Source organism: Venturia canescens, chromosome 3 (assembly GCF_019457755.1).
Source record: "Venturia canescens isolate UGA chromosome 3, ASM1945775v1, whole genome shotgun sequence".
Taxonomy (NCBI): Eukaryota; Metazoa; Arthropoda; class Insecta; order Hymenoptera; family Ichneumonidae; genus Venturia; species Venturia canescens.
In genome coordinates, this window is record NC_057423.1 from 3,863,084 (window position 1) to 3,881,045 (window position 17,962).

The 17,962-nt window shown below is 36.0% G+C and overlaps 4 protein-coding genes across 5 annotated transcripts; 2 read left to right on the forward strand and 2 right to left on the reverse strand.

Annotated features, from left to right (window-relative positions):
• The first annotated feature begins 513 nt into the window (after positions 1–513).
• Positions 514–2,415, forward strand: LOC122407842 (peroxiredoxin-2-like). The gene is made up of 5 exons (XM_043414287.1): positions 514–788; positions 1,114–1,231; positions 1,386–1,625; positions 1,738–1,903; positions 2,304–2,415. Exons 1-5 carry the CDS (start codon positions 611–613, stop codon positions 2,355–2,357), a joined length of 756 nt encoding a protein of 251 aa, XP_043270222.1. The 5' UTR covers positions 514–610; the 3' UTR covers positions 2,358–2,415.
• Caf1-105 (chromatin assembly factor 1, p105 subunit) lies at positions 2,110–5,479 on the reverse strand. The gene is made up of 6 exons (XM_043414282.1): positions 5,034–5,479; positions 4,304–4,436; positions 3,897–4,203; positions 3,498–3,761; positions 3,188–3,415; positions 2,110–3,033 (listed from the first exon to the last, which is right to left on the reverse strand). Exons 1-6 carry the CDS (start codon positions 5,172–5,174, stop codon positions 2,424–2,426), a joined length of 1,683 nt encoding a protein of 560 aa, XP_043270217.1. The 5' UTR covers positions 5,175–5,479; the 3' UTR covers positions 2,110–2,423.
• A 301-nt stretch (positions 5,480–5,780) lies between these two features.
• LOC122407843 (MRG/MORF4L binding protein) lies at positions 5,781–7,417 on the forward strand. Of its 2 annotated transcripts, XM_043414290.1 has the most exons (4): positions 5,781–5,938; positions 6,075–6,572; positions 6,829–6,898; positions 7,054–7,189. In XM_043414290.1, exons 1-3 carry the CDS (start codon positions 5,836–5,838, stop codon positions 6,849–6,851), a joined length of 624 nt encoding a protein of 207 aa, XP_043270225.1. In that variant the 5' UTR covers positions 5,781–5,835; the 3' UTR covers positions 6,852–6,898; positions 7,054–7,189. The 2 variants fall into 2 exon arrangements, with proteins under 2 accessions (XP_043270225.1, XP_043270224.1); XM_043414289.1 differs by lacking the exon at positions 6,829–6,898 and having other exon boundaries at positions 5,782–5,938; positions 7,054–7,417.
• Positions 7,418–8,844: 1,427 nt separating this feature from the next.
• LOC122407840 (stromal membrane-associated protein 1) lies at positions 8,845–17,689 on the reverse strand. Its single transcript, XM_043414285.1, has 8 exons — positions 17,315–17,689; positions 16,023–16,156; positions 15,301–15,468; positions 14,785–14,989; positions 14,413–14,691; positions 13,992–14,287; positions 13,688–13,861; positions 8,845–13,305 (listed from the first exon to the last, which is right to left on the reverse strand). The coding sequence occupies exons 1-8, from the start codon at positions 17,430–17,432 to the stop codon at positions 13,207–13,209; spliced, it is 1,473 nt and encodes a 490-aa protein (XP_043270220.1). The 5' UTR covers positions 17,433–17,689; the 3' UTR covers positions 8,845–13,206.
• Between the last annotated feature and the right edge of the window lie 273 nt (positions 17,690–17,962).

Sequence of the window (17,962 nt, forward strand, 5' to 3'; positions counted from 1 at the left end):
TTTATATCTAGAGTTTCGAGTGGAAATATGCACGGTGTCCTCTCTGGATTTATCGTTAATATGCGCATTCATTTTGCGATAACAAAATAATCAGAAGCCACGAAACACTTCTGGAGATAAATTCTTCTGATGATTTGATAAGCTGTTTATAAACAGTGAAAAAAATATTTTTTTCTACAAGCAACATCGAATTGTTTTCATTTTCATATTATTTCATTGAAATATTTTACCAATTGCTTAGAATTTGGAGGAAATAAGCCAAATGCAATTACGAGTCAAATCAGGTTAGAATTTCTCTTTGGATAGAAATTACTTGAATTTCTATATAATTCGAGGCATTTATGTGATCTAACCCCAAATTACAGTCAGTCATTCGCGTAAAAATTAATTAACAAGGAAATTTCTAGACATGATTTAACACATCCCTTTACTCGACTATTTTAGAAAAGTTGTTTTTTGCCGCCGCTTATTTCGAAACGGAAACGGAAATGATAATGGTTTGCTCAAGTGTCTCGCGACTGTAAACATCGTATCTATACATGTGTTGCCACCGCGAGACTGGAAACGTGTCGATTTTTCGTGCAGTAGCAAAGTAGCATAGAGAAGAAGAATGGATCACTCCTTGCGTTCAATATTAATTTTAATAGTTTCTTTAATATGTTTCGAAAATGGTGCTTATACGGAAACGCAGAGTGAAGATAAATCGTGTTATTCGTTTGCGGGTGGAAGTGTCTATCCTACCGGTGAAAAACATGCAGGACATCAACTGCACACGACAGAAGCAGTCAGTAAGTTTTGCCCGAACGTAGACCGAAAATGACGACAGAATGCTCATCTTCTTATGTGTCAAAAAATACGAAATTGAAATTTTATGGGAAAACAGATTCAAATTACACAAAAAATTATTACAAAGTTGTAAAAAGAAACAAAAAACTACGAGATCGAAAATAAATACCCAGAATTCAATGGCAATGTTCGAACGTTTGAATTGAGTGCATTTTCAAGTGCGCTAATTGGCCCATAAAGCATAGTTTTTCTTTATATGAAAAAAACTAGTTAATAGTTTAATGGACTTTGAATTGCGTGACTGGGGAGTATAACCTGTTATTTTAGTCGGGAAACCAGCGCCATACTGGGAGGGCAACGCAGTCGTTGAGGGAGAGTTCAAGGACATTAAGTTGACCGACTACGCGGGAAAATATCTCGTTTTTTTCTTTTATCCACTCGATTTGTAAGTTTGTAGTTATTAACACCAAATTTACTCTTTATGGTTCAAGTAAAAACGGTGTACAATAATTTTTTTTCAATTCACTTGACTAACAATATTAAAAAGTACAAATGGTATAAATGATCATTTTTGTATAATTTTTTGTAAAAAAAAACAGTACGTTTGTTTGTCCGACCGAAATTTTGGCCTTTTCTGAACGAATTGATGAATTTCGAAAACTCGGGGCTGAAGTCGTTGCAGCCTCTGTGGACTCTCATTTCACACATTTAGCATGGACTCACACTCCAAAAAAAGAAGGAGGATTGGAAAAAATAAAAATTCCTCTTTTATCTGATCTTACGCACAAAATATCCAAAAACTATGGTGTTTATCTGGAAGATCTGGGCCACACACTCCGGTAATGTATAAATTAAAGACATACTGAAAAAGTGTGATTTAAACATTGTTTTTTCTGTTTCATACCCAGGAATACAAATTTTGTTTTTAATTTTATTATTGACGTTTACCAGTGCTCTATTTATTATTGATGGAAAAGGGATTTTACGTCAAATTACAATGAATGATCTCCAAGTTGGACGATCCGTGGATGAGACCCTGAGATTAGTTCAGGCTTTCCAATATACTGACGAACATGGAGAAGTTTGTCCTGCTGGATGGAAGCCAGGGCAAGACACCGTATGCAAATTACATTTTATTGGGGAAAATAAAAGTTCGGAATCTTTGTTCCAGTCGAACGTTTTTGAGTATATCGAAACAAAAGTTCGATGAAAATTAACGAAGAATCGCTTCAACTGTATACAAATAGAATTTTTATTATTCTATTAAACTATTCTCAATATAAGAGGATTATTCTGAAGGGGATATTATATTTTTACAAGAAGTTTAGTAGATTGATTAAAAATATATTTTAAGGCAGTTATAAGTAGCTCGTAGAATCGTAAAAATTTTAAGGAATTCACATCACTTCAAAGTCACATTTGCGATAGACTCAAGATGTTGCTGTTTTTAATTGTTTATAAAAAATTAAAGTTTATTATCTAGAAACATGCCTTTTAAAAGAATTATCTTTTTGCAGATTATTCCAAATCCGGTGGACAAGAAGAAGTTTTTCAGAAGAACATATCTGTGAATATATTTGTACAGAAACATTGTTTTTTAATCGGAAAAATATACTCTTTTCAAAATAATTGTATTCTCAGTCGTTTTTTCTTCTTTTGGGGCTCGATATCGTTATTAATTTTACTCTACGAGGGGTTTTGACCGTTAAAACTGCTCTGGGTTCTGCTTTCGGAGAACTTGCCACGTTTTCAGGAATTTCGATATTTTTTGCGTCAGTTTCCATATTTTCTACGTTAGTTTCAACATTTTTCGCTTTAATTTCTGAACTTTCTATATCTTTTTCATGAACTTTCGTATTTTTTGTTCCCATCTCCGTGTCATTCGTTTCAGTATAAATGAGTTGAATGTCCTGGCTGTCTTGATCAATTTTCTGGTCCTCATTAACATATTCTTCAACAATTTCTTTTTCTCCTTCATTGAAGAGGGTTGGCTTACATTTTTTTATATCAAAGTCCATTGCATCGTTGTCCAACTCGACTAAAACGTCCGGCAATTTTTCAGCTTTTTTCTCAGACTTTTCAATAATTGATTCATCAGTACCCTCTTTGACTTCTGCGCTCGAGGACTCATCCTTCGGTTTGTCTTTGCTGTTTTTGAAAACTTTGCCTAGTTCTCCGTCTTCGAAATGTACGATCGAACAGTATCCATCGGTTGATGATATCACCAAAAGTTTACCATCAGAAGACCTTTGAAATTAAAGATTCTTCAGATGCTTATCAAGTTTCTTGTTTCTATTAAGACTGGAAGTCTAGAATAGCTTTTTTGCATTGCAGTTGAAATGACAAAAAAGTGTATTTAAATTTAGTCATAGTTAACGTTACGTTCAAAATATTTACTCACCAGGCAAGATCGGTCAATCTCGTGTAATGAATATTTGAAATAATGGCTATCGGTGCAATTTGCTGAGTGTCATACAGCATGACCGAGTACAATGTAGCAACCGCAAAAACCATTCTGTACGGCAAGCTGAACATTGGAGTTGGTCCATCGGCTCGGAGCTCAAAGTAAATTGGGCAACATCGAACAGCGACGGTAGATGCATCCAAAGAAGGTAAAACCATAACCGGCCTGCGAATGGAAAGTTTCGTAAGTTTGATAATTACTGAAGAGTTATCAAACCTCGATTCTCTGCACGAAATTATGAACGTACTCTTTCAAATTTTTCCTCGTGAATACTATTGTCGCGTTGGCCATTTTTTCGGATGATTCTTGAGTCTCGATTATCCCTGAAGGTGCAATTATGAGGGATCCATCGATTGTGAAAGTCAATCGTCTGACGAACGATTTTAACGTGTCGTCGTGGAACAATCGAACGAATTTTCCTTTTAATGGATGATCTGGCGGCGTTGGTAATTTTGCTTTGTGCACTTTTTGAACTGTTTTCAATGTTTTTACATCCACCAGTCGACAGTGCCTTTTATCAATCAGAGGAACTTGTATTATTAATGAGAACTCGTATTGCCTGATTTTTTAACAATTATTTATATTTTTATCTTAATGTGTCACTTAAAATAAGAGAACAAAAAGAAACTAGGAAAAAAATGCTTACCTGTCTGTGCTCAATGTGCAAATATAACGATTTTGAGGATCCCAAGCGACTCCCTGTACAAATCCCTTGTAATCCTGTAAAATTTTGAGACTGCGACCTTTAGCAACGTCCCAAACGATAGCAGTGTTGTCAACCGATCCCGAAATAAGGAAATTCGAATCCGGAGACCAATTTAAATCGTATACATCTTCGAGATGACCTCTCAGTACTTTCCACGAGTTCCATTGTTCTTTGTTGAGATTTTTCTCACCCGGAAGAGGTGGCAGACGGAAATCGTTTTTTTGTTTCCACAGAATTATAGATGATTCTGAAAGTTGAAATACTCTTCATACTTCATGTACAATGTTTCTATCTAAAAGAAAAGATAGAGATCGTCATGTGACGTTCATTTTCCTGTGTCAACTTGCCATCATCTCCAGAAGCAAGGACTTCCCCGGATGGTGAAAACCTCACAACATTTACAGCTTTCTGATGACGCTCTAGGTCTGCTACACACGATGTTGATGCTTCATCATTTTCATCAATTGTAATGTGCCATATCTAAAAAACGATCAAGAATCAAAATTTGACTGTTGAGTAAACTTAGTAACATTTGAAAATTTTCAATAGTAGATGAAATCGTGTGTTTGTTTCAAGAATATTGATGGTTGCAAAACTCATTATTTTTCATAGGGTTAGAATCAAACATCAAAAAATCGTTTTTGTCATTGAAAAATCTCAACCCATAAATTATTCAAATTATGATGAAAAAATCATTTCAATTTTTAAAGTCAATAATGAGAATCAAAACGAATTTACTCAATAATATTTTTAGTTAATCAAAGTCAACAGAACAAAAAAATTGAATTGTTTTTTCATTTTTGATTTTTTACAATTCATTCGAACACCGACTTTCATGACGGTTTCCCAACTTTGAAAGCGGTATAAAAAAAGGTGCAGAAAATTTCGAGAAAAAATCTGAAATTAAAATTTATTGAATATATACGAAAATTGGACTGTTGAATAAAAATTAAAAAAAAATAAAAATTTGCGTGTAGTTATGTCCAGTAATAACGATAATAATAATGAAAAATGAACTTGTCGTTGACACTGACAGGAGACAAAGATAAAACGAAAATAAATAGTTAATATATTTACAAGAACGTGTGAATCAGAGCCACCGGTAGCCAAACGCCAAATAATGTTGCCTACTGAATTTTCACTTGTTTTCGTTTGTATATCAACACTTAAAACTGGATCGCGATTGTGCCACGATATTTCTGGTATGGTGCACTTCATGTTGAATATAGTATGGTTTTATATAATTTAACGAAGGCAGAAATAGTGTCAGGAAACGGATCAGAAGTTATCGTCCATGTTTTAACCTGTATACTGGATAAACTGGATTGCTTGTTACGATGGTCAAGAGACAAATCACTCAAGGTTTCCCGCGCAGTTTTTTCATACTTAACTAGATGGGTTTTTCGGTGTTGAAATTCGATGTGTGTAGTAAGATAAGAGCTTCTTTCTCGGAGCGGTTAACTTAGGAAATAAAAGTTTATCCCAGAGAACTCGGTCGAACCGGCAGGTTTTGGCCTTACTGAACGCAGCCAGCTCGTCGTCTTTTTGACAAACAATCACGAGATTATTACGAAAAAAATCATTTCAAATCTAAATAAAAAGCAGGAGGCCAGAAATGAGCCTTCAATTTTATATATTCTGTATAATTTTCTCCATTTACGTTGTAGCATGAACAACGGTTCTTGGTGGAGCAATAAAACTGTAGACTAGACTTGGCCCAATTCTGTAATTTGTACTTCCACAGACGACCGTCACGCAGAAGCGTCTCTCCTGCTGTTCCTCCCACTGGGGACGGGTATCTTCTCATTATTATAGTCTCTGAACTGTATGCCTATGTGTATTTACTATTTTGATTTGTTATAGGTGGTTATAGGCGACGATGGCTGTCAAAGAGAAATCATTGGAATCAAACGATGAATTCGAGTGGAACGTGGAAAATGAGATACAGCTTTTTTTCGCAATGAATGGCCACAAGCCAGTAGGTGAGAATGTTTGACAAAGAACCTAATAAGTTCTGTTGTGCTTTCACTAACACTAATCTTTGGGGTTAAGTTGTCAAACTCCAGAAAAATTGATTATAGAAAAGTCGAATATTTTTGTTTTCTCAATATTTCTCAGGGGTGAACAAGTATTTCCACATGGTTTGCATATGGGAGAAATTTCGTGCTGCTACTCACAAAGATATTTCTTTGAAACCAATTTGGGATCATCTCGAATCGATGTACGATTTGATGGCTTTGGATGACATGGAAGATTTACCGTTTCCCAGTAACGAAGTGGATTTCAATCTACCTGAAGGAGAGTTCCACAATTTGATGAAATCGTCCCGTAAGAAAGAAGAACCAGAGAGCAACAAGAGCAAAGAACAAAAAGACAAATTTAAAGATGTTGCCAAAAAAGAAAAAGACTTGAAAGAAACTCCCAAAAAAGATTCACTGCCTAGAGATCAGAAAATAACTAAAGAAGCTGAAAAAAAGAAAGAGGAAGTTAAGAAAGTCGTCAAAGAACCAGAAATCAAGAAAGATAAACAGAGAGACATCAAAGATGTCAAAAAAGATTATAAAACTTCAAAATCAAGACCAAAAGGGAAAGATGAAATTGAAGAAGCTTCACCAAGTTAGTAACCTCATTGTTTAAAAAAATTATCTGAATTAGTTTTTATTTGATCGAATATATGAATTCAGTAACGCCTTGATTGAAATACACTTTGATTGACACAATTCTCAATGCTTTATTGATGGTAGGGGAAACTTGGCTTGCCTCAAGTAATATGACATAAAAAAGCTTTTGAAGTTTGAATTATTGAAATACAAAAATAATGGTCATTTTTTCAATCCTTTTCAATGTATAAAAACATTGGAATATTCTTTAGATTCAGTTTTTTGGTTCCAATAAAACAAAGCCATGAAAGGAAAATAGGAATTCCATTGCATCGCAAGAATGTGAGACTCAATATTTCTAAGCATCTATAATTGAAAGAATAATAAAAAACTATTACTCATAATGAAAATATAAAAAATCATCAAAGTGAAAATAATTATGAAAAATTGTATCCTGTTAAGTGAATAACGAATCATTGTATTTTCCTCTCTTACAGCTTCTGCAATAAAAAAAGAAAGGAAAGACTCTGGCTCGAGTCGTGAAGAATTGAAAAGAGTGCCAAAACGGCCTACCAGGCAGAGCATCGATAACACTTCCAAAACATCCTCCAGTCCAAGAGACACTCCGCCGTTAAAACGACGGCGCATTTAACTACATTCCTCTTGTTCTCTCTTTCCCTCATATTTAAATTTCATGAAAAAATTCTACCCAGTATTGTTGGATCACCGAAAAATTTGAGAACATTTTCTCAACACATCTACACTTTATAATAAAAATGTTTTTTCACTGTAGTAATTACAATTCACGCTATGTACATAAAATACTCTTTTTGTAATAAATTAGTCATGTTGCCAATACTATTTTTTGGTAAGTTCTTTCCTTTGGAGTGCAATGTAAGCACACATTGAATACCTCTTACGTCAAGATCAACTTTGAAAACGTTTGCATTTGATAATAATTCGAATTACATTCTTCATTGATTTACTTATTTTTCTGCTCTCGTTAAGAGGTATTTAATTTATTGACACTTTTCAAGGACCTTTTAATTACACATGAGAAATTTATAAATTTTGTTCTAAAAAATTAGCCGCAACATTTAAACCACTGTCGTTCCACTTTATTGCTGTACTACTCTAGCATAAAACTCACACAGCGCACTTAAGAGAACAAACTTGTGGTTTAAGCTTTATGCTTCAAGCTGTAGAAAAATGAATTGTTTTTAAGAATGATAAAAAGGGAATACAGCGTAAATAAAAAGACAAGGTTTTGGTTTTTTTTGGAAGTTACCAGCTGAGATTTATTGAAGGTTTTTGAAATTTGTGATATTTTTCATCGATGTTTCTTCAGATCCATGGTGATCATAGAGAAATAACGTCAAATGAGAAGATGCCTTTGATCCGGTAGTCTGCGAGAACGGAGGCGAGAAAGGTTCCATCTCGAAGTTGATTGTTGACGTCGCTGTTGATGGCGATGATAGAATCTTCATAAAATCCCAGATAGGAAACTGCATTTTTTCTCCAAATATCCCTCCTCATCCTGACGAAACGATGTTGATTTGGTGTCGAAGAGAATTGGTTTTGATTTTTTCACCGAAGTCTTCTCGCTTCGCGCTCGGACTCGAGTAAGGTTAGGATGTCTCCGTCGCGCACCGGGCCCTTTACGTTCCTGATGATCTGACGATTTTGATCACCAATAAACTCAACTTTTACTTGGGTACATTGTCCCTGCGAACCCGTACGGCCAAGAACTTTTACAACACGTGCAAGTGTAACTGGTTTCTCCATGACTTCACGTGGCTTCGATGCAACCGTAAAAGAATGCTTTGAGGAAGTGAACGAGGTTTTGCGACTTCGTCAGTACAGCGTTTGTCAAGCGACCAACCCGAGCACGAGTTCAACACCGATCATTTCCGGCTTTTAGTTGATCACTGACTCACACTGCGCCGCCGCGCTCAACCGCCCTGCCAGCGCTAATGGGTCACGTGACCCATCAGCGCGAGTATTTTTTTTTCACGAGTGGAACGAATAATTTGGTTCTTTTATATGTAAATGCATTCGAAATTTTTGAAGATACTACTATATTTTGAGGATTCTCCAAAAAATGATAAAAAAATTGTACAAAACACAAAAATATTTTTAAAAATAAAAAATACGGGGAAATCTCTGGGTTTATATAAAGACAGGAAGATTGTTCGGGGAAAAAAGACAAAAGCTGCGTGTGTAGTTACTTAAAGAATATTTCGAGGATTAAAGGTCGAACGTAAAACAATATATATTCTAGTCGCACAAACGTTTTTCAATGTACATATATTTGTTTTTCCATAGTCTTCATAAATTTTTGGCTACACACTCACATTCTTACAAACACCATTTTACAACTGTAATCTGCATATTCTTGCATTATTATTTGTTTTTCCGATGGAACGCATCGAAATATATATATGTATATATATACATATCTCGATAATGGAAATATATAATATATAATTCTATGTATATTGTGATGTTCTTTGAGAACATCACTGAAAGGGCCTTCACGTATTTATTTCGTTGCTACGTTGATTATTGATCATTAAAAATAAAGTAATTTTGAGGATTTCGCAATGATGGAACGAGCTATATATTTTCGTTTGATTTTAATCGTACATCGACTGAAATCGATTTTTCTTTTTTTTTTAACCCTTTGGAAACTAAGTTGAACACGATCTTCGAAATCTATAATGTGGCAGTTCTCGATATTTTCACCACTCCAAAACAATGCCTCTCGTAAATGTGTCTGGAAAGTGGATAATTTAACCTCCATATTTTTGAGCATTTGCCACGACGCTATTTTTTTCGTTTTTTGCTAACGGAAGAAACGTTTAACGTTCAACGATATTCAGACCATTTTTTTTTCATTCCATAGAAATTTCAGTGTTTTAGCACAATTTGGCAAAATTTTTCGAATGCTCTCTGACGAAGATAATCGCACACGTTTGTCGATACAAAATCATCCGAACATCAGAATTTCGTTATTGGAAATCAATTTTCGTCAAGTTTAAAAAATCCATTAATTATTTTTAGCAATATTTTTCCGCGTTAGTGAATAAGTTTCGGAATTCCGTTCCAATAAGAATTATACTCTCTATGCGTTCCTGAGATTGAAGAATCCAATGAAAAAATAATTTCGAACAGACATTTTGAAAAGGTGAGTCGTTTTGAACTAAAGAAATCAAAAGAAAAGTGCGTGCTGCCATCGACGTGAATTTTTTATCCCAAAAAAATGCGCATCATTGAAAATGGTGTAATTATGGTTGCAGTTTTTTGGCAGCACCATCGGGCCCTCACTCCTCACTCTCAGTTTTCGTATACTTAGACCACCGAACTGAAACAGTTCAGTGACTTCGTCAAAACATTTCGTTTCTCTTTCGACAGTCTTAACGCTTTTTTGTTTGAAACATCACATTGAGAAAACTGCGCATTCCGTTCGAACGAGTAACTTTATTGAAAAATTGATTTTCACCTAAATTTATCAGCTGATCGATCAGCAATGGTCGATTGTTTTGAACGTTTTTTAAGTAAATGACGCATGAATGAATATTATTTATAATCGCGAGTGTGGATAAAATTGAACTTAAAAAAAAAAATGGAATTCCAGATAGACGTCTGTAACGATGAAAATGTAAAAAATGAATTTTTCAAAAAACATACATTTGCCCTCGTTCTCCCAGACACACACGGCATTTTAACGTTATTGAAAAATTGTACAATAAATACGAGGGACAATACTCTCGTAAAGTTCGCTCATGGAGCAAGGAAGATTTTTTTTCATGATTCGTAACGTCAGTTTTGATATCACAACAAAAACAGACACGATCGATCCAGCAATTCGAGAAGATCCCTTGACAATTTATTCGTGTGTGCAATGATAAAGATCGTTGATAATGTTTTCCGTTTCCGTTTTATTGATATTTCGCATCTATACAATTCGACAAAGTACATTAACAACGATTAGGCGATTGAGATTTGAGTTGTTGAGTAACGGTTTGTCTGTCCTGTAAAAATTGCGAATTCGACTCGGGCGTCGACGCGAGGGTAAAAATTATTGTCAAATTGTATATTTGAAATTTCACTAATTCGCTTATTCCTTTCATTTTTTCGTCGCATGTACAAGAGTATACAGAGTCGAACGGGGAACGAGAGAAACGAGAGTGCAAAATGTAAGTGTGTATAACAACATCGCTCAGGACGGTTCATCTAAATACGGGAGAGCAGCAAGACAAAAACAAAAAAAAACTATGTAAGGTTATTTCGGCCATTTGCTTAGAGTCCGAGTCTCCGAGATCAAGTCGAGGGATCGTGACGATCTTCGGACTTTCAGCAATCTCTTATACGACATAATATGAATTCAATAAAAATCACGTACGACAGTCGTAACGTTTCTTTCTTATTTTAAAGTGATTTTTCGAAATCTCACGATCGATCCTCCCTCAGCAGGTAATTCGATTGAACAAGAGTCCCGAAAAACCTGGACACGCACAGACAAGCACCATTGTTGTCAAACTTCCATCCCCCCTCTTCTGCATTCGAATGTTTTTGACGTACGCCCAAAAATAACAGTCACCGTTTCGGTGGGAATGTGGACTGAAGTTCTACAAAACCTCTTCGATTCAGAACTTTTTAATAATATTGAAATTCGCAACGTTGAAACGCAACGAAATTTCCTGTTTTGAAGAGCCTGAAGCTCGCTTAAAGTGTTAGGAAAGTTCTTCGCTCCAACGATGCACACTTCAATCTTGTGTTTCTTTAGGCAACCGTAATACTGTAGCCGCAAATATATAAAAAAAAAAATACAATCAAACAAAATACTAATAAAAGTGCAATAACTAACGAAGTCGCGATATGCTCGACGATATTTTTATCTCGAATTCACTTGTCGCGAGAGTTTTCTTCATCGCAACGTTCCGTCGTAAGTACTGCTCGAGATTTTGTGCTCTCTCTTAAACAAAACTTTATTCCAATAATATTGCGTAGTTATTGAGTTTCCAGTGATTTTATTGAAGGACACACCGATCCCGACGATTCCTTAAAAGCTTTTCAATTGAAACCATCAACATTGAACAATTTATCGGTCCCAAAATAAATAATTCACACTTTTGTTATTATTTTTAAACAGAGAATGAAAATGATATTTTGTGGGAAAAGAGGTTTCAATTCGCTCTTTGGGATCCTCCGACTTTGTGTGCCCTTGAAAGAGTTTTCTCCGCCTGGAAAATCATTAAAAATTTATCTCATGTTCATTTAATTTTAAAAAGCAAAAGTTTTGAGTCATGGAAATATTTGAAAGATTTTGTACGAAAATTTCGATTCATTTAGGTTTGTTTTTTTTTTATCTCTGAGTTTATTAATTTGTTGGTGAAAATGGTGATTGTTTTGAATTGATTTTCTTTTATAGAATAGCATCTCGTTTAAAATTTCACTCAATTCTCAGGTTTAGAACTGATGAGTTTCGGTACAGTGAAATATATTGTTCAAAATGTCCCTTTGTGTTTAGGTAAGGCAAAGTATCTGGCGCGTAACATTAAATCGCAAGTACGAAAATATAACCTGCGATGAAGTAGTTGTCTACGATTGTGTAATATTTACATCGTCCAATACAATGAATTTGTAATATTTCTTGTGTTTTTTTTGCTTATTCCTCTCAATGGTTTGGAATAATTAAAATGACGGAAACTCTCTTTCTCTCTCTTTCGCTTTATACATAAGTTTCTCAATGGAAAAGTAGACCTAAGTTAAGATTTCTTCTGTGTTACTTCGTTTTTCGTTTCTTTAGCTTTTTTTTTATCCCTCATTTTCTCACAAAATATGAATTATAGGGTTGATTATTTTACAGATTTCAGAATGATAATTTACAAATTTCCATAAACGCTTGATCCAAAATGATTTTTGGTGGCTCTGCGTCTTAAATAACTTCCTGTGACCGTGGTAAGACGCAAGCAGTTTCACCATTCTTTTTATCGCTCACAACTTTCGTGAATCAATTAGATTTTCATGCACGCTTTGCTTCAATAATTTTTGAAGAGACCAGAAGTGCTGAGCACACAAAAAGTTTCATGCGCTCACCAATGCTGTTCTGCTCTTTGAATTTTCTCCATCTTTATCTAACTTTATTCCAAGATCGAAAGTAATTTTGAAAGAAAATTGTTGAAGCGTTTACCGAGCTTTAAGGTCACTGCGTGCTCAGTCGCCAAAGGTCGTTTTTACAACGAAAGAATGAACCAAAGACCCACGAGATGGACATATGGAGAGTAACGAAATGAGCGAAAATAATAATGCTAAAAGTGGCGAAAATTTAGCCAAAGTCAGTGTCTCAGGACCGAAGTCCATCACATACGAGGAATCTAATCCCATAGTAATAGACGCCGAAAGACAAGTACATTCGTCTCATTCCATTTGGGTTGTCGCAGAAAGAGAGACGGACAAAGGGCGACCAGAAGCGCAAGAGGTTGCAGTTCAATGAAGAAGACGCTTCGATCTTTCTTCAAGAAAGCGTGGAATAGAGCAATTTGGGCAATGACGACGATACCCCTGCTGTTTTAGTCGCCGAATAATCTTGCTTCTTCTTTACATGTTATCTGATCAACAAAATTCATTTGTTATATAAATCCTAGTTACTGCCACAAGTTGGTCGAGAGAGTCTGTCCCGGCAACACGCTCGAGGGTGGCTTCACCAATCCACCGAGAGACATTTGAGCCATCTGCTGTGGTAACTGCAATGAAAAAGAAACAGGAAAATAAAAAATTAGAAGAGGAAAATCATCTCCAAAAACTATATTGCGGAGATAGGTTTCTAGTAGAAAAATGAACAAGTAGAAAAAAAAAGCATTGATAGCATGAAACAGAGAATTTACGATAATTCTCCAAATCCTCTGGGCAGAACAGTTGCGCGATTCTCAGACAGAGTTTATTATTCCCTCGTCCTTTTTGCCTTTTTGGAGGGGTGCAAACTCGTGGATGGAGTTGAAGCTTCAAGTAATGCAGGTGGCTCTCATTCGATTTTATTGCCACTGTACTTTCTCGTATAAATACAAGGTCACGCACGCACGGACTATTACCGGACTTGGAAATGGAAAAAAAGCAAAACATATTCACCTGCGGTGCAAAGGGCGTGTTTAATTGTGGCTGTGCAGGGAGATTGAAGAATGGATTACTCCCCGGTGCAGGTTGTAAGTTCTGCGATGCCATGATCCCGCTCCAACCATTGTTACTACTTATGTTACTCTGTCCCTGCATCTGCATTAACTGCGAAGAAACTTGGCTCACACCCTGAAAGTGATGAAAATTATGTTAATTTCATCGACAGATAAAGTATTCGGTGAAACCTTTAAATTTCGAAAATATAACGTTGCGCAATTGATTTGTCAACGTGTTTATTAGTAATAAAGTTATAAAATACCATTTGATTCTGCATCGCCATTGCATTGGTTGGTAAGCTGTTAATTTGGTTGACCGCACCCATGTGTAAACTGTTAGCCAAAGGATTGACCATCTGACTGGAGTTGAGAGCCATTTGATTGGTTGCAATGTTTAGTTGGTTCGCACCGGGTATTCCTATTTGTCCCTGCAATTGATTTAACTGTCCGATGCCGCTCGATTGGCTAGGAAAACTATTTTGTGGTCCAAAAGCTCCCAAGTTTTGTACGGGTTGAGCAAATTGCTGGACCGGTTGTTGTTGCGCGTACATGGAGCCACCTTTAATTAAATGGATTTATTGCCTCCGTAATGACACAGTGAAAGACCATTTTTTATTTCATATTGTTCAGGGGCTGAAGAAAAATAAATGTGCCAACGATGAATAGTGACGTGTAGAAATGTACCTTGGACTGCAAAAGGTGATTGTTGATGGCTCGGAGTTCCATAAAGCGCAAGAATACTGTCCTTCGTCATTTTACTTTTTTCCTGGGGCGTTGGTGCTGGCTGATTGAAGAAATTTTCTTCGTCTGTTTTACTCGCGACGCCGGTCGACTCGGCACTACCGTTTGTTGCACCTGTCGGTGGGGCTGGCGACGAATTCGCTGGGGTAGCTGACAGGAAAGACGAAAATATATCGTCCCCTGATGTCGAGCCATTAGCATTCGTCTGACTCACTGGAGCATCTTCAGAAATAAATAAACAATTATTCTTTGTGTATCAATAATGATTTTTTGTGTCCTATATCTTCGCCATATTTATCTCGACGCAACACATACCAAGACCCAAAAGATCCAGCGTTGCTGCATTATTCGCTCTATTTGGTTTAGGACTGACGGAGCTTCGTGGCTTCGGTATTTGCGGAACTATTTCAGCTTTCTTTACCGGGGGGAGGGTGTTTTGGGTGGTGCTCGATTTCGTGCCTTCCTTCTTTCGCCGACGTTGTCGTTCCGCCTCTTCATCGAGCTCCTTGTCCCAATTCACCTAGAAATTTAATTATATTTATCATACTCAAAAACCTTAATTATTCGTATTCAAAAGCCTGCAATTTTTAACACAATAATTTTCTTTTTCCGTTTGAAAATTGAAAGTTCTTATTACTTGTCAGTAAAAGAAAACAAAAAATCTGATCCCAATATAACAATTTCTTTCTAACAAATATTTTGAAACAAAAAAAAATCGTTTTAGATTTAAAAGTATTCAAAATGAACGAACGTATTTTCAGTATCATATAAACTCGACTCATTATTTTCAAGGTATCGGAGCTTCATGATGAGAATAAGCCAAAAAATTACCTTTGGTAAAGGCGGAGGAACCCATTCTCTCGCAATGTATTTTTTGTGTTCATACTTTGCTCTAATGAAACTTTCCAAACTGCAGTCTGTCTGTGGTCTTCTGAAGCTATCCGGCAGATTGGCTTCGTACACAGCTCTGGCACGTGAATTGCCCATTTGTTGCAGACTCTGTAATGTTAACACGGGTCAAATATCATTTACTAGTATCTCAAGCTCGGAAAATATTAGCAGCCTACGACAATCGAGGTGGGAAGATCAAGCAAGGTCAAAAATGTATGGAGGTGACTGATAATTTATGAATGGTATAAGTTACATTGCCAGAGCTATAAAAATGGATATTCAACAAATTTGAATTCGATATATTTCTTTCTATGAAAAAATCATTTTTTTACGTGAATATTTTTGTATTGTTTCTTTCAAAACTTGTAAAATCATTGAGAATGGCATTAATAACGAGCAAAAGCTTGAATATACTCATTACATTTTAATGCCCCAATAGGAAATGTGTTTTTGAACTTTTCAAAAATTTGTACATGAACTATAAATCAGATAAAATCAAGAAAAGTTCTGTATTTGCATCCAGAAACTTTGACTTTTTCAAACACTTGAAAATATTGTGTTTGCTTCATAAATCAGATAAAAAACGGAACGACCTTTTTATTTTGCTCGACCAAGCTTATCTCTGCAGATAACAAAAATTTGTGTATTCGATTTTTGCTCACCACTACTTGCTCCGGTGTCCATGTATCCAAATTGACGGATTTCACTTTGCTTATATGAACTCCAAGATTCCTGTGTATTCCAGCACAGCGAATACACAAAAATATTCCCAGATTCCAGCTCGCCCATCTCGGTCCTGTAAATCATACATTTTTGTAACATTGTTCAATTAAGTTCGTGGTTTTTTCTGTACTTATTTTAAACAATACATCTCTGACATTCCAGTTCGCTTTTGAGAATTATTCTTATGATTTTTTCTGCGATTCAGAATTTCCACAAATAAAAACCTTGAAAACAAATTTCAAATAATGAAAGAAATTTAAAAATTTTCATCTTTCGATGTTCCCGTCTCAGTCAGTTGATGATTTTTCCAAGGTATACAATTATTTTTCCTGGTTACATCCCATAATTCTCAGTGTCGAGTTGCCTTGACATTTTTTAATGAAGCTTCGAAAACAATGTTGAGAACTGAGCAGATTCACAATGAATTTTTTGAAAAATATTAGTTCTACTAAAATGACATAAATCATTTCAGTTTATTGCAGTTGTTTATGCGGTTTCTAAACAACAGACACTTTTATGCAAAGTATTACGATGATTAGAGAGAACTCTGAAGATTTTATTTTTAAGGAACTCCGATATTCATGGTTGATTTTTTGGCTGTAAGAGGTTCAGGCTCTTCCGTCGCAATGTCTCGAGGACTGAATTGGCGTTTCGTTGAAAGGAATACTACGCTCCCTACTTTTGTTGACAAGTGCAATTGCTGCAGCGAAAAGTTCTGTTATCAACAATAATGACAAGCCGGGTTCTTGGTGCCGACCTTCGTAGAGCATTTTCTTATAATAGCAATTTCACGATCGTCATCGTCATCGCAAGCTTTATGACGTTTCGCCATTTTCGAGCATTAGCTTGTCAATCTCTCGAGGATTTGTCACGATAGAAGTGGAATAAAAAAATAATGATAATAGTAAAAACGATAATAATACGATCATCTGTGCGAATTATACGCCCGCTTGTAACTGGGTCGCGGGAACTAAGGCCAAAATCGATATACAGTTAACCAAAGTGTCAGATGCCGCGTGGATTTATCTTAATGGGAGAGCAGGAGGGAGAAGAGGAAGAATGAAAACGTCAAAAATTTGTAGCTATTAGGGGGGACGAAGAGATCATTGCTCCGAGAACACAAAATATGGAGTATCTCACTTGCAGCCATTAAACTCCGCTATTTTTTCGTACAGGTAAATCTGTAGCTGTATTATTTTCGTTGTATACATTTTCACGAGTGTAAACGAACCTTTGGCATCACAATCGACACAATACTTGTTGTCCTCATCTCGCAACATTTGCGTCAAAAGATCCTGGCACTTGTCCTGGATCTGTTTGGCCCGCTCCTTCTCGAATCGCGACGTCATTATTATCGTGTTGTGCTTTTCTTCGCTTCTTATGTCTCTTTTTTTTCTCCTATGTGTTCTCTCACTTTTTTCTCACTTGCGACTCACCGCAACTCGCGGTTTTAAAGAATTTTTGAACGCTTGAATACAGAAAGAGAGGCTCGAACTGTCCGATTCTGGGTGGTCAAACCAACTTGATGTACACGATAGACGATCAACTTATAGACAGCGAAGAGACGCTGCTGCTGCTGAAACGAGTGACCATGACAGGGACGTGACGGTCACGAACGTGGTACACCCTATATATATATGTATGTTACTCTGAGAAATTCACACTAGCGACATCGGTCGATTAATGTGCTCATTTTTTAAGAAACTGACAGCTGGTAATGAACAACTTGGCAATTTTGGTATCCGAATTCGCCCAAACTATCGGTCTGAAGGAGTTTCTTAGCTCATAATTCGTGTAAACCCGGAAGCGTAACTCGTAAAGGACAGGCAAGAGTATTGGTCAAGAAACGATAGTAAAAAATGTCGGTAATGGTATTTGT

Bases quoted from the DNA above. Each gene is read 5' to 3' on its own strand.
- LOC122407842 (XM_043414287.1), top strand. From the start codon at position 611: ATGGATCACTCCTTGCGTTCAATATTAATTTTAATAGTTTCTTTAATA. The intron at 789-1,113 runs GTAAGTTTTGCC...CTGTTATTTTAG, and splicing joins GCACACGACAGAAGCAGTCA to TCGGGAAACCAGCGCCATAC. The intron at 1,626-1,737 runs GTAATGTATAAA...GACGTTTACCAG, and splicing joins GATCTGGGCCACACACTCCG to TGCTCTATTTATTATTGATG.
- LOC122407843 (XM_043414289.1), top strand. From the start codon at position 5,836: ATGGCTGTCAAAGAGAAATCATTGGAATCAAACGATGAATTCGAGTGG. The intron at 5,939-6,074 runs GTGAGAATGTTT...AATATTTCTCAG, and splicing joins GAATGGCCACAAGCCAGTAG to GGGTGAACAAGTATTTCCAC. The intron at 6,573-7,053 runs GTTAGTAACCTC...CCTCTCTTACAG, and splicing joins AATTGAAGAAGCTTCACCAA to CTTCTGCAATAAAAAAAGAA.
- Caf1-105 (XM_043414282.1), bottom strand. From the start codon at position 5,174: ATGAAGTGCACCATACCAGAAATATCGTGGCACAATCGCGATCCAGTT. The intron at 4,437-5,033 runs GTAAATATATTA...ATCGTTTTTTAG, and splicing joins GCTCTGATTCACACGTTCTT to ATATGGCACATTACAATTGA. The intron at 3,416-3,497 runs GTACGTTCATAA...TTCCATTCGCAG, and splicing joins ACGAGGAAAAATTTGAAAGA to GCCGGTTATGGTTTTACCTT.
- LOC122407840 (XM_043414285.1), bottom strand. From the start codon at position 17,432: ATGACGTCGCGATTCGAGAAGGAGCGGGCCAAACAGATCCAGGACAAG. The intron at 14,990-15,300 runs GTAATTTTTTGG...TTAAATTTCTAG, and splicing joins TTCCTCCGCCTTTACCAAAG to GTGAATTGGGACAAGGAGCT. The intron at 14,692-14,784 runs GTATGTGTTGCG...TTATTTCTGAAG, and splicing joins GCTGGATCTTTTGGGTCTTG to ATGCTCCAGTGAGTCAGACG.